General features: G+C 35.9%; 1 protein-coding gene across 2 annotated transcripts in view; it reads right to left on the bottom strand.

The window, feature by feature from the left end:
- The window catches only part of ATRNL1 (attractin like 1), a 777593-nt gene that overhangs the window by 606971 nt on the left and 154998 nt on the right, over window positions 1-15624 (bottom strand). For both annotated transcript variants that reach the window (XM_055300426.1, XM_055300427.1), the window contains exons 16-17: window positions 9417-9630; window positions 7033-7221 (exon numbers count right to left, since the gene is read on the bottom strand). In XM_055300426.1, the coding sequence (XP_055156401.1) occupies window positions 7033-7221; window positions 9417-9630 (403 nt within the window). The remainder of the gene's footprint in view (window positions 1-7032; window positions 7222-9416; window positions 9631-15624) is intronic.

The raw sequence follows: 15624 nt of genomic DNA, 5'->3' as shown, positions 1-15624 counted from the left end.
GGTTTTCTCAGAGCCTACCTGACCTGATAAAGGGAAATACCCAAATCTAGCCTGCTCTGGCCTTCCACGTGGAAGAAGAAACATACAATTCCAGCTCCCTTCAGCCATCCAGTACCACCTGAGAGAGGGGGAGAAATCTGAGAAGCTCTACTGAAGTTCACAGCATGAAGTAGAAGTTCACCAAAAGACTGAGACTTAATCAGTTACAGACCACTTCTGCTCCTTCCACACCCTGCCACTACATTAGTAAAGGACTACTGACAGCAGTCTGTCTTACCTATAAATAAAATCTGGCTATCAAGAAAAAAAAAAATTACAAAGCATACCAAGAGGCAAAAAACACAATGTAAATAGACAGAGCAAGCATCAGACCAGATATGGCAAGAATATTAGAATTATCAGTCCATGAATTTAATTTTTAAAAAGATTTTATTTGGGATCCCTGGGTGGCTCAGCGGTTTGGTGCCTGCCTTCAGCCCAGGTTGTAATCCTGGAGTCCCGGGATCGAGTCCTACGTCAGGCTCCCTGTATGGAGCCTGCTTCTTCCTCTGCCTGTGTGTCTGCCTCTGCCTCTCTCTCTCTCTCTCTGTCTCTCATGAATAAATAAGTAAAATAATAAAAGCAGGCTGATGTGGGACTTTGATCCCAAGACCCCAGGATCACAACCTAAGCCAAAGGCTCAAACACTGAGCCACCCGGGTAACCCCAGACCTGGAATTTAAAACAGCTATGATTAATATGCTAAAGGTCCTAATGGTAACATGCAAGAACAGGTGAACATTTGTAAGAAAAACTAGAAAACTCCCAGAAGAAAGCATATAAGATCTAGATGACCTTGAGTTCGGTGATGATGTTTTAGTTATGAACCAAAGGCACAATCCATGAAAGAAAAAAACTGATAAACTAGACTTCGTTAAAACTCAAATTTAAAATTTCTGCTCTGCAAAGACACTGTCAAGAGAATGAAAATGAAAGCCACATACTGTAAAAAAAAATATTTAGGAAAGACTCACCTGATGAAGGACTGTTTCTAAAATACACAAAGAACTCATAACTCAATAAGAAAACAAACAACACAATTTTTAAAACATGCAAAAGACCTAAACAGATATCTCAGCAAAGAAGACATACACAGACAAGTATGAAAAGATACTCCACATCATATGTCACTAGAGAACTGCAAATTAAAACAATGAGATACCCCTATTAAAATGCCAAAATCCCAAAACTGACAATATCAAATGGTGGTGAGTATATAAGAATGCAAAGTAACAGAAACATTCATTGCTCGTGGGACTGTAAAATATGGCCACTTTTAAAGACAGTTTGGTGGTTTCTTACAAAACTAAACATAGTTTTACCATAAAATCTATCAATAACATTCCTTGATATTTACCCAAATGAACTGAAAATTTATGTCTGCCCAATAACCTGCACATAGATTCTTACTGCAGCTTTATTCATAATTGCCAAAACTTGCCAAAAGCAACAAGATTTCTTTTAATACGTGAGTAGATAAATTGTGGTACAACCAGACAATGTAGTGTCATTCAGCTCTAAAAATAAATAAGCTCCCAAGCCATGAAAAGACATGAAGGAAACTTAAATGCTTATTACCAAGTGAAAGAAACCAATCTGAGAAGCTACATATTATATGATTCCAACTATATGACATTCTGGAAAAGGCAAAACCATATAGACAGTAAAAATATTAGTGACTGCCAAGAGTTAGGAGAAAAAGAAGGATGAATAGGTGGAGCTCAGAAGAATTTTAGGCAGAGAAACCACTATGTATGATACTATAATGATGGATGCGTGCCATTATATATTTGTCAAACTCTACAGAATGTATCATACCAAGAGTGAACCCTAATGTAAACTACAGACTTTGTGCAATAATGATGTCAATGTAGATTCATCATGGGTAGCAAATGTACCACTCTGGCATGGGATGTTGACAGGGCAGGGGTAGGTTGTGCATATGTAGGAGCAAAGGATATATAGGAATTCTGCATCTTCCTCTCAAAATTGCTATGAACCTAAAACTACTCTAAAAATTAAATTTTATTCAATTTTAAAATGATTACCTTCCCTAACTGCCAAGAGAAAAAAATGTTTAAATTGAACATGTACATAGACCTGCAAAATACTGAAAGAAATACAGATTTGTGAGACATGTACTGTATTCTCACATTTCCTATTATTTCATTTTTACTGCATCAACTTAATTGCATTTTTATATTTGAACTTTTATATATTAGGAACTAAGTCTTCTATTATTGTTCTAAATTATCCTTTTGAAATTCATTTTCACAAAGAGAATAACCAATATTTTAAGTAAAAGTGTCAATTTTTAATAATTGCAGTTATTAAAAAAGCTTTCCCAGAAAACATTACATAAAATTTGTCTTAAGATATATTTCTTTTCTTCAATTTGTGGATTTTAAGTACTAATATCACAATATTATAACTGAAAAACTCTTGGGATTATTATAAAATCCATATTTGTGTTTCATTAGCAAAGAAAAGTTTCTTTTTTTTTTAATTTTTATTTATTTATGATAGTCCCAGAGGGAGAGAGAGAGAGGCAGAGACACAGGCAGAGGGAGAAGCAGGCTCCATGCACCGGGAGCCCGACGTGGGATTCGATCCCGGGTCTCCAGGATCGCGCCCTGGGCCAAAGGCAGGCGCCAAACTGCTGCGCCACCCAGGGATCCCGAAAAGTTTCCTTCAAGTTCCATTTACTTGGCAATCTCAAATGACTGCTGAAACAACTTTCTAAAAAGCAACATAAAATATATACCATTGCTAATAAAGCTTTATTTATAATTCTAAGAATGTATTTAAAGAGTTACTACTGTTAAATGTTTAGTGAAGGACCAGACACATATAGCAGAAATGATCATATAAATCCATTACGTATAATTAATGCTAACAAGATATAAAGTTAAAGACAAAAGTATGACAAAAACATTGCCCCAAAGGTGATGTCCGTTAAACAATAACACTCAGCTACTTTTTAGCACTCAGATTTTGAGCAAGGATGTCACCTTTATTACTAGTCCTTATTTTATGTTCTGACATTCCTTATTGCTCATTAAAAGCATGTTGGTTAAAAACAGGGAAGAATGACGTAACAGAGAAGGAGTTTGTTTCTCACAAGAATAGATCACCACTAGGTGAATACTACTTCCAGAAAACACAAGGTCTCCTTGAAGCAAAGTTCAATGGCCCTCTTCCCCAAAAGGATGTAAAGGACATATAATTTAAAGGGCTGTGGGACAAAAATAACTGTTATTGGATATTATCAGCGCAAATAAGCTATAGACAGCCACAAAAAAGGCAAATTATGGTAACAGACGTAAACAGTGAAAGAAGAGGCTTACAGAAAAGAAAAATCCATCAGACTAGACTAACTGCTCGAGAACAAATGGTTGAAGTAGAAAACAAAACTCTTAAGACATCAAAAATCAAGACAATAACAAAAGAAAAGGGTCAAAAACAAAAAAAACATAAAAGCAGAACTTAAAAACTGATCCACACAACCCTAGCAGACAGCCCTACCAGCAGTACATATCCTAATTTAGTTCATCAGTGGTGACGATGCACTTCGTACCAGTGTTTAATGTTTCATTTACCTTCTCAAAAAAATATGGTTACAGTTTTTATAGTGGAAATACAGGTTCTCATCACTTTAAAATAGATTAAAAGTCCACAAATAAGCAACCATAAAGAAGAAAAAAACATGAATTGTAACAAACAGATGGAAAATACAAGTGAATTTAAGACATATTGAGATTTATTTTGAAATTCTAACCACTACTTTAAGATTTCAAAAAAACAGTATATGGAAGAAAACAATCTAAGCATTAAAGACCATTTTTAGCAAGTAAAGAAATCACTCTTCAGATTCAAAGAGCCAATGAGAATCCATTTTTTAAAAGCCAACTCAATTACTGGAAAATTAAATTGAAATAAGTTACAAAATTTGGAATGCCAAGGATAAAGAGAAAAAGAATCTTAAAATCTTTTATTTCTTAAAGAATTTCTTTTAAAAGATGCCCCACAAAGAAATGAAAATCAAAGTCACATGAGAATTCTCACTCATAGCATCAAATGCTACAGGGTTTGAGGAAAGAATTACTTAAGAACTCCCACATCCAGCCACTTTATCATTCACATGAACATAAAAAAATACACTTTAGACATATAAAAACTAAAACGTTTACTAACCACGAATTTATGTGAAAGAATTACTGAAGACTATTATCCAAAATGTGACTAAATGAGAAGGAAGATATGGAATACATGAAAGATTTGTGAGCAGTAAAAACTACTTAGATTTAACTCTAAATAACTTTTAGAAAGTTCTTAAGCATATAAGAGCTTAGAGACTTTACAAGCTTCTTTTTCCCTGCCTTTTACCCTTCTACCCTATAATACCCACAGAGAAGTTCATAAAGAAAGATGTGAGATTAATAAATTACTGTACAGAAATGCTCTGTGCCTGCACCCAGCCTGGAGATAGAACAGTGCCTCCCTTGTGCCCCTGTCCTAGTCAGCATCCCAATCTTTTCTCAGCAGCATCCACTATCTGTCATTTATATTAACTTTTGCCTTACTCTACAGTTTTGCCACCTAAACATTCATTCCTAAACAAGAGAGCTTAGTTTTGCCTGTTTTTGAACTTTATCTAAATGGAGCCACACAGTATGTCATCCTTTGTGTCTGACTTCTTTTACCAAACATTAATGTTTGTGGAAAGACAAATATGACTATGAAGATAGAAGAAGAGTCTGAGTACTCTCTCAATTGCCCCCAAATCTCCAGCACTGGTATGGGCAGCTGACTCCTAATAAGATGTTTTCTGTGGGAGTGAGACCATTTTATGCTTGCAACAACCACAATGCCATGCACTGAATGAGGTACATCACCATTCCCTATCAAAGTTCCTAAAAAAGGATAGCAACAAGGAGCTCAATGCCTAATATACCCAGCCATGCCCATCCCAGAAACACCCCACCACTTGATGCCAAGATCCTGAGAAAACAAGTACATACAATAGCCATATCCTAGAACTTCTAACCTGCATTGTGGCACTTACTTGTTCTTCTTTCAACATTGGTGCCTGATATGGAGCAAATATGGGTTTGGCTGGGTTGGTAGAATATGGAGGTATCTTTGGGAGTGATGTAAGCTCTGGAAAGGCCAATGCGTCTCCACCTGCACTGTCTTAAGCAGCTAGCTACCTCTAAATGAGAAGGTCACTCATCCAAGAAAGAAGGGCTTATAACTGGGTGGCCATGTTGTCTGTGGGCCACTAGATCCAGGGGCAAGCCTCAAAACAGTAGATTCACCACCAAAAGGTATCTCAGACTTAGGGAGCCCCTCTTAAAAGCAGCAGTTCTTCCTTTCTCTTAGAGTATAAACAAGAGAGCTCAGAAGAAGGATAGAAGGAAAAACATATGGGCAAGTAATGCATGTTACTGCTAGGATACTTATCCATACTTTATAATAGTTATGTCGATAGTGGCTACTCCTATGTAAGGAAGCCAACAGGCTGATAAGTCCAAAAGAAACTTTAAAAAGTTGTAGGAACATGTTGTGTTATGGGCCAAACTCAAAGGAAACCTGCAATTGCCTGTTTGTAGGAGGGAAAGAAACCGAGGGAGGCCAGTAGACTGGTGCAAAAACCTGGAATGGACATACAAGAGTTGTAAAAATAGAGTGAGAGAAGGCATGATAGGGTAATTGTTAGAATAAAAAAATTAGAATAGGGATGACAAGACCCCCTGAAAAGTATTGCCTTATAAAGATTAAATCTTCCCCTTCCCTATTCCATTGAACACCCTTCAACTACAACATATTCCTGAGTTTAAACCACACGGGGCTTCAAGTGGCTGCTGTTTTGTCTCCTTTCATGGCACTGTCAGTGCAGTTCCTTTGGGATCTGACACCCATTAATCGGATTCACTCATTATAAACCCAGCTTATTGCAGGTAAAAGTCCTGGCAAGAAAAACAAAACTAAAGAAACCTAAGGACTCCCGGTAAGCTTTGCAGACATTCGGGTGCTGGGAAGTGTGGAAATGAAGAGGAACAAAATATTCCTCTCATTTCATCTGTGCCTATTTGGATTTAAGCAAGTGAGTAGATGTTTTACTTTGTCTAAATAAAGGATTTCTGGATGAACATACACTTGAACTCCAATTTTATCTAAGGTGATTCTGTAGCTAACTGTGGTTGTAGAACGGTGACCCTAGGCACCTGCAGAGTATATCCCCCAAAAGGATGTAAAGTGTAGATCAGTCACAGGAGGGACAGACCCCAATTAGTGTGGCATGAATGAATTGATTCAACATTGAAAAGCAGATAGTAAGAGCAATGGAAGTAAATAATCCTTCCATCCTTCTTATTATAAATCTGAACAGACCAACTAATTCATGTCCCTGTTGGAAAGGCATTTTTTTGATGAGGCCCAATGTCAGAGGATAGATTATGGAAAGATAAACTCTACGTTCTGCTAGCACAAAGCTAGCTGAGACCCGCAGCTTCTACATTTTCCCAAGCCAAAAAAAAAAAGCTGCATGTGGCCTCAAAATCCTATAAGGACACCAGGGGCTATCAGTAGTGTTATGCAAGTCTTTAAAAATATCAGTCACGTAAGACATGGGAATGGGAACAGTGCTAGAACAAAGGACACTGGAGAAGCAAAGGACACAACAAAGCAGTATGTGTCCCTTGCAGTAATAAGCACTTTCTTGAAATGTTACACTATTTGCAATATACACTCAGAGTTGGAGAGAGCACAAATGTGGCAAAATGTGTGACTTTGTGTGTGTGCAGGGTAAAATAATTAGTAAAATTCAAAATAATGGTATAAATCTGGGGGTTATACTATTAATAGGTTTTAAAACTAGCTACAAGTTTTTCCCATCTTAAAAACTTCTTCAAATATTTAATACCTCCTTCCACCACAGAAAACTAATTTATGATGCCTTTAAATAAAAAGTCACTCTAGATAAATACTTACGAGAGCAGGTGGCAGTTTGCCACTCCAGACACTGTCCATACGGAAAAGAGATAATGTAAGCATTAGAGTCAACGCATCGTCTGGTACTACTGCACCACATACACTCCATGCCGTTGCTTGTACAGTTGGAGCAGGATGTCCTTAGAGAACATGGCTTTTTGCAAGGCCTGGCATTTTGATTTGGACTAACTGGAATAAATCAACAAACATAATTATTTTATTTGTTAACTGTATTTTAACACAGGTATATGGGTTTCATTCCTTTTGCTATTTAGGGAATGTTTCAAGTAAGCCAAGTATGGGATAGAAATTATAGCAAAAAATACATGATAAGGTAAATGAAAATGAAAATGAGATATCAATACTTCTTGAATTTATTATCAAATTTGAAAATTAAAATTCTTTGGAGAATTTTAATCCTTTAACAAAGTACATAAAGTTACATAACTTAAAAACTTGTAAGTAGAAATGTAGCCCATGACATAGTTTTCTATCTTTGGATAAATACTACAGATACTATCATTATTTACTTTCCTGCCACAAATTTTTCCATAAACATTCCATACCTTATCAAAACAAATGCCCTGTCAGTAAACACGTCTCTGATATAAACAAACAATAAAAATAAAACAATATGCTGTAAAATCTTCACATGAAATAGAATACCACTCCCATTAGGATAATTTTTTTTTTAATATTAGCAAGAAGAGGTGCCTGGGTGGCTCAGTCTGCCTTTGCCACTCCCCCTACTTGTGTTCTCTCTCTCGCTCACTCTCTCTCTCTCAAATAAATAAATAAAATCTTTTTAAAAACATAAAATACTAGCATGGATGTGAAGAAATTGGAACCTTGACATTGCTGGTAGGAATGTAAAATGGTACAACTTCCATGGCAAACAGTATGACAATTCCTCAAAAAAATTAAACATAGAATTACCATATGATACAGCAATTCCACTTCTGGCTATATACCCAAAAGATGTGAAATTGGAACTGGAAAATATATTTGTATACCCTTGTTCATAGCATCATTACTCACAATAGCCAATAAGTAAAAGCAACTCAAATAAATACACATTTATTGATGAATGGATAAACAAAATGTTGTAGGTGTATATAAAATGGATAATTATTCAGGCTAAAAATGGAAGGAAATTCTAACATATGCTACCATAGGGATGAACCTTGAAGACATTATGTTAAAGGAAATAAGCCAGCCATAAAAGTTCATATACCTTATGATTCCATCTATATGAGGTACCTAGATTAGTCAAACTCAGAAACAAAGTAGAAGGTGGTTGTTGTCAGGGGCTGGAGGAGGGAGTTATGGAGAGTTATTACTTAATGAGTATGGAATTTGGGAAGATGAGAAAGTTCTAGAGATATATAGTGTTGATTGATTCACAATAATGTTGATGCACTTAGTAACACTGAACTCTACATTTTAAAATGGTTAAAATGGTAAATTTTATATTATGTATATTTTACACAATAAAAAATATTTAAAAAGAAAATTCAATGTTCCTTTCTTACTTAACAAAAATCCATTTCAAGTGAAATACCATATGATTGCACTTAGATGTGGAATTTAAGAAACAAAACAAAACAGAGAGAGATACAAATAAAAAAACAGACTTTCAACTATAGAGTACAAACTGGTGGTGACCAAAGGGGAAGGGGGAAGGGTAGGATGTGTGAAACAGGTGATGGGATTAAGGAGGGCATTTGTCTTGATGAGCATCAGGTGTTGTTTGGAAGACTTGAATCACCTATCTGTACACCTGAAACAAATATTACACTGTATGTTAACTAAATAAAAACTTAAAAAAAACAATATCCACTTCTAACATTTTATACTGGCTAATAAAACCAAATAAAAAATTGCAACGGGTACGGGTTGGGGTTTGAATGCCATGTCCAATATAAAAATAGTAAAGGTCAATCACCACAAAATGACATATGATGCAAAAAAATAAAAATAAAATAAAACCCAGAAAAGTTTCTTTTTACTTTGCCGAATTAAATAGATCTCTATGATAGGAAAAGAATTCTAAATTAGTTGTTAATCTTAAAAATAAATCTTTCTTCCACACACTGTTATTATAAAAGTAAAAGATGTTAACAAAATTAAGAATAGATTCAACCAAGAAATAAAGATCATATTAAAGAATAAAATTTTGCTATTTTCATAAGTTAATGCTGAGGTCACTAAGAGTAAGTGGGAAAAGTGGATAAACTACAATTTACCAAAATATCAGGAAATCAACATCATAAAATGATAGTGAAAGTTACTTCAGGCACAGAGACTCTCACAAGTGGAAGGGGGTGGTAGGAAGAGAAGTTGGAAACAGAATATTTTTAAAGAATTACTAGTTTACTACTTACCAACAGGTTTTTCACAGACAAGGCCATCTGCCATAGATGTACAAGGATTAGCTTTTAGGCCTGCCACTGCAGCCTTTTCTAGATATGCACAGAATCCAGAATCGTTTGGTTCACCAGGAAGCCACTGCAGTGTTGTGTTTGTAAAAGGAGACATGTCTTCCCATCCCCAGTAGGATATATTGATCTTGCGTAAGCCTACCCACGGTGATACTTTCTGTAAACAACAGCAAAAGGAGCATTAAAAAAAGTTAGATATAAAAATACTGTCATATTCCTTAGCAAATAGTTCATTATCATTAAAAATGACATTTAAAAACATATAGAACTGCCTTTCTAATGACTTCTTGGACCAAGGGTAATTAACAATTCCAGCACATTTTGGAGAATGATACAGAACAGAACACGATTTTCCAAACACAGATTCTGCACTCAAGCTACATGACTGGGGTCAGTTATTTAGTCCTTGTGAACTTCAGTTTCCTCTTCTACAAAATAAGGTTATAAATATCTGATATAAATACCTACCTTATGAGGCAAGATTATGAAAAAATTAACATATTGCTGCTGCTGCTGCTGTTGCTCTGTTACTGCTACTATTGTTACCAGTTTAATCAGTTCTGGAGATAAGAATCTACAGCTAAGTTGCCATTACATGCACTGTGAGAGAACAGGAAACAAAATCAACAAACTGTATATAGGGGAGAGTGAAGACTTCATAACATGTTCACGAAGGACCAAGAAGAATAACTGCTAGTTCAGACTTGTCTAGTACATAAGAACTTTCATGCAATTTTAGATAAAGTTATGTCATCTACTTCCACATTATGATAAAATCTGACTCCTTTGCCTAAAATTTAATAGATTGCTAAATACCATAGAACTAAATATTCTTAGTGCTCTCATTAATATTTCAAAAAGCAGCTTGAAAAGAAAATATCTTCTATAGATCTTATTTTTAACCATTAATCAATTTTAAAATGTGTTTATTCATATGATAATTTTAAAATGATATATTTTTGGTCCAAGCTACTCTCTTTACAAAATTCTATTAGATTATAAACAACTCTATCTTTTTATTTTCTTATTTCTGCTTTAGAACTACATGGGGGGGGGGTAAATTTTTTTTCTAACTTCCTTCAGTGATAATTGACAAAATTGTATATATTTAAGGTACACAATTTGATGTTTTAGTACATGCAAACAACATGAAATGATCACTACAATCAAGCTAATTAGCTTACCCATCACTTCACACAGTTACCTTTTTATTTGTGGTGAAACATTTAAGATCTAGTCTCTTAAATTTCAAGTATACAATACAGTATTATTAACTATAGTAACCATGCTATACATTAAATCTCTAGAACTTATTTATCCTGTATAATTGAAACTTTGTATCTTTTGTCCTACATCTCCACATTTCCCTCGTCCCTTGCCCTGGCAACCACCACCATTCTACTATCTTCTTTTATGAAGTTTGACTTTTTTAGATTTCACATATAATTACAATCAATGTAGTATTTTTCTCTCTGCATCTGGCATAGTTCACCTAGCATAATGTCCTCTAGGTTTATGCATGTTGTTGCAAATGGGAAGATTTCTTACTTTTGTAAGGCTAAATAATATTCCATAATACACTATATATATTTACTTTTTTTTTTAATCATTGACCCATCCATGAACACAGGCTATTTCCATCCCTTAGCTATTGTGAATAATGCTGCAATGAACATGGGCATGCAGGGTATCTCACTGATACCCTGTTTACATTCTCTTTGGATGGATATATATATATATATATATATATATATATATATACACACACCCTCTGGATATATCCTATATATATGGGATTGTTGGGTCACATAGTAGTTCTATTTTTAATTTTTTGAGGAAACTAATATTGTTTTTTAATTTGACTATACCAATTTACATTCCCACCAACAGTGTACAGGATTCCTTTTTCTACACATCTTTGTCAACTTATCCCTTTTCTTTTTGTTAACAGCCACTTTAACAGGTTAGTGAGATGCTGTGTCACTTTGATTTTGATTTGTATTTCCGTGATGATTGATGATGTCAAACTTTCTATCATAGTTGTTGCCACTTGAATATCCTCTTTGGGAATATGTCTATTCTTTTAGATGATTATTTTGAATTCTTTGTCAGGCAGTTTGTAGCTCTCCATTTACTTAGGGTCAGTTACTGGTACTTTATTCTGTTGCTTTGATAGTGTCGTATTTCCCTGATTTTTTGTGACCCTTATGGCCTTGCATTCGTGTCTCATTTGCAGAAGTGACTACTTCTTTCTATCTTTACAGACAGACTTCAGTAGGGAAAGCCCCTCATCATTCAGCCTATCCAGAAATTCTAAAGGTCTATATGGTCGATAGAATCCAAAGGCAGGCTTACTACCGGAGGACTCAGCTAGGCTAGCCTCGTACCTAAGTCAGTGGGCAAGCAGGCCTAGAGTCTGAATCCACAGGGGCCTGCCTGGTGTCTGGATACAGAGGGGCGAGCCTAGAGCCTAGGACCACTGCAGTAGGTCTAGAGCTTGCATCCACATGAGCAGGCCAACTGCCTGGGTTCATGGCAGTGGACCTAGAATCTGTGTCTGCCGGTACAGGCCTGGATCCAGAGCGTATGGGCACCACCTGGTACAAGGGTCCACTGATGCAGGCATGGTGACTAGATCCATGAGGGCATCTGGAGCCTATATCCATTGTGGCAGGCCTACAGCTGGGCCCACATGGGCCAATCTGGAGCCTGAATCTCTTGAGCTGAAGGAAACTAGAGGTTAACATGACACTGGGATAACCTTTGACCCTAAGTCCATGGATACCAGCTTAGTGCTAGGGTGAGAATGGCACCTGAACTCATAGGTATGGACCTGGTCTGGTCATGAGTCTGTGGGGACTAGCCTGGTGCCAGGGTTCAGTAGGGCAAGCCTGGTTCTGAGTCCATGAAGGATGGGCCTGGGACCTGGGACCACAGGGGTAAGCCTGAAGGTTGGGTACACAGGGAAAGGCCTGAAGCTTGAGTTTCCAGGGGTGAGCCTGGCCTTGACTCCACAGGAACCAGCCCAGTGCTAGAGTATACTGGGAAGGTCATAGACATTAGGTTTCCTGGAGCCTAGAGCTGCAGGCGGACAGCCAGGAGTACGAGGCCATGGGTGTCAGTCTGGAGTATGCCTGGTGCCTGGGTCAGTAGGAACCAATCAGGCACTGGGATTCACCGGGGAAGGCCTGGAACTGGGGTCAGAAGCAAAGTCAAGTGCTCACTTCACTCTCCTTCCCCTTTGCAGAAAGTTATCTCTCATCATGCTTCACTGTCCTGCATGAGCTTAGGGGAGGGATGATACAGGTATTGTGAAACTGTCCTTTCTTATTTCTACTTCTCCTGAGTGCTATAATCTCTTACCTAGATTAATTACCTAGCTCTTGCATTTTTGTATATGAATGGTTGTTCAAACCAATGTTTCTGTGAGGGGACAAGAGCTGGAAATTTCCATTCTGTCAACTTGCTGACATTATTCCTAAACACTTCTACCTTAATATACATAATATATTTATTTTCTAAGTTACTATGTTAATAATATTATAATGTGAGATGATTTCAAAACCCCACATTACCCTTTTTATATTGCAGACTGTCAGGATAGAGAGAAATATGTGTCTCCATTTAAGTGTTTAACATACAGAAATAAGATATATAGATCCAGTGTTTATTCTAAGTATGTTATACAAATGGTCCTACAGAACTTATAAAGATAGCTATAGACCTAGAAATTTGCAAGGCGTATAACTACAATAAATTTCATAGTAAACACTCAACAAATATTTCTTAGATACAATTAAAATCTCTATGAATATTCATTATGACAGATCTCTTATCACCTAGCAGAATACAGATAGTAGGTAATCAGTAAATTTTATTAACAAAAAGTTCATTAAAACAGATATGGTTATTTTCCACCATCCAATTCCTGAGACAGAGATAGTACTTAATAAATGTTTCTAATTATAAAAATACACATACTGCTTTGTCTTGTCATCACTACATATTTCATACATTATTCTGAAAGATATTTTGATACAAAAAGCTACAACATTTTTACAGTTCTTGATAATAACAGCAGGAGTCAATCCAACATAGATATTTCAAATTAATGATTGTCTTTCACATTACAGCGACTCTGCCTACATTTCCGACTATCTATAGTAAAGACAAGTCATTTAAAATGAAATATTACTCCCTAACTCATCATGATAAGGATCTGAGAGGAAGAGGAGAGAAATAGAAAAATGAAGCCGTTGATAAAACATTTAAAGTAACTATTACCCAGTAAATGAACTGGACAGGCAGTTGAAAATCAAAGACAAATTACTATATTATGAAAATTTACTATAGCACACCATTAATCATTGCAACATTTCATTAGCCATTTCCGATAAGTAAATGATTATTTGACCCAGGATATCTCTTTAAATTGCCTAAATTTGTCTGTCTTTATTTGCCAAGGAAGGGTTATCTTAAGTGTATACAACTGGAATGACTCGGGATATAATTCATTTTACATAAAGGTATGCTTAATGGAATGTCACCTTGCAGAAGCATCCACCTTTGAAATTTTGCTAAAGCTCAGCTTTCTAATGAAACAAAACATTTTTCTTTTTGAGAGCATTTTAGTCCACAAAGTCTCAAATTTAAGTTTATCACACATCCAAAAAACTGTTAGTCAAATCTTTATGATTTATAATAACAAGAAAAGATGAGGAACTAACACAAAACACTTTGAAATATGCAACTTCTAAAATAGCACATTTCAAGATTATAGTGTAAAACTAAAAATATTATATTTTGAACAAGGAAAAAAGCAAGAGAGCTCTAATGCCAAATACTAAGTACTTTCTAAAACTCACAAGATATGGATCTACCAATAATAAGCTCTTTAAAAGTGATACATATTCAACAGAACTAATTTTTTTCAAATGCTCATTAGTAACTGTCCCCCAATTTTGTAATTGAAGAAATGAAGCTCCTGGTATCAAAAGAATTAAGAGATTTAATTTGTTATATAATAACCATACAATTAAAAATGAAACTTTACAAATACATCTTCTCACTTTTTTCTAAAATATTTTTTAAAAATCAGTTAGTGCCTGTCCTACATGAAACCACAGACATCTTACCTTTTGGCCATAAGCTCTCAAACAAGACAAAGAAAATAAATACATAGATGCTTTTATGGCCTCCTTACAAATATCTTCATATACTGGCTAACACAAAGTCCTGCAAGAGTTAGCTAGAGCATCACTCTAGGAAACTCCTTAAGTCCACATTACTAAGACATCCATCTTCTTTCTTCATATGTCCTGTGTTCATCTATTATTGCAATCATCACCCTTCAGGGTAACTGTGTGTGTCTTCCTTGCCACTAAACTCTTTAAGAACAGTGATTCTCTCTCTCTCTCAATCTCTCTCTCTCACTTTTTTTACAGATTTTATTTATTTTATTTGACAGAGAAAGCATGAACAAGGGGAGGGGCAGGGGCAGAGGGAGAGGGAGTCTCCCAGCTGAGTAGAGAGCCTGACGTGGGGCCCAATCCCAGGATCCTGGGATCATGTCTTGAGCAGAAGGCAGATGCTTAACTGACTGAGCCACCCAGGCGCCCCCGGTGATTATCTTTTGATCTCTATTCTCAGCAAGCAATAGACTGCCAAGTACAATGAAGGTACCCAATAATTACGTACTAATTGAATGAATACTGGCCCATTCTTCACAGAAAAATAGCTACAGTTCACACAAAAATGATTTCATAGATTAATTTCTCATATAAATTTAATTATAATAGTTTTTTACTCTATTAATATCAGCCATATAATAAATGTTTGACAGCCAACAAATATATTGTGATGTCTGCTTCACAGTTTTGAATATTTACAAAAGCCAGGGACATAATTAATTTAACCATTTTATTAATGCGTGGGGCAGAGCTTTCAATCTATGATTAGAAACTGAAATTAAAAGTTAAATCAGGGACGCCTGGGTGGCTCAATGATTGAACAACCGTCTACTTTTGGCTCAGGATATGATCCCGGGATCCTGGAATCAAGTCCCAACTCAGGCTCCCCACAGGGATCCTGCTTCTCCCTCTGCCTATGTCTCTGCCTCTCTCTCTGTGTCTCTCATGAATAAATAAATAAA

Source organism: Nyctereutes procyonoides, unplaced genomic scaffold (assembly GCF_905146905.1).
Source record: "Nyctereutes procyonoides isolate TBG_1078 unplaced genomic scaffold, NYPRO_anot_genome, whole genome shotgun sequence".
Taxonomy (NCBI): Eukaryota; Metazoa; Chordata; class Mammalia; order Carnivora; family Canidae; genus Nyctereutes; species Nyctereutes procyonoides.
Note: the sequence above shows the minus strand (reverse complement) of the source record. Positions and strands in the feature narration are given on the sequence as shown.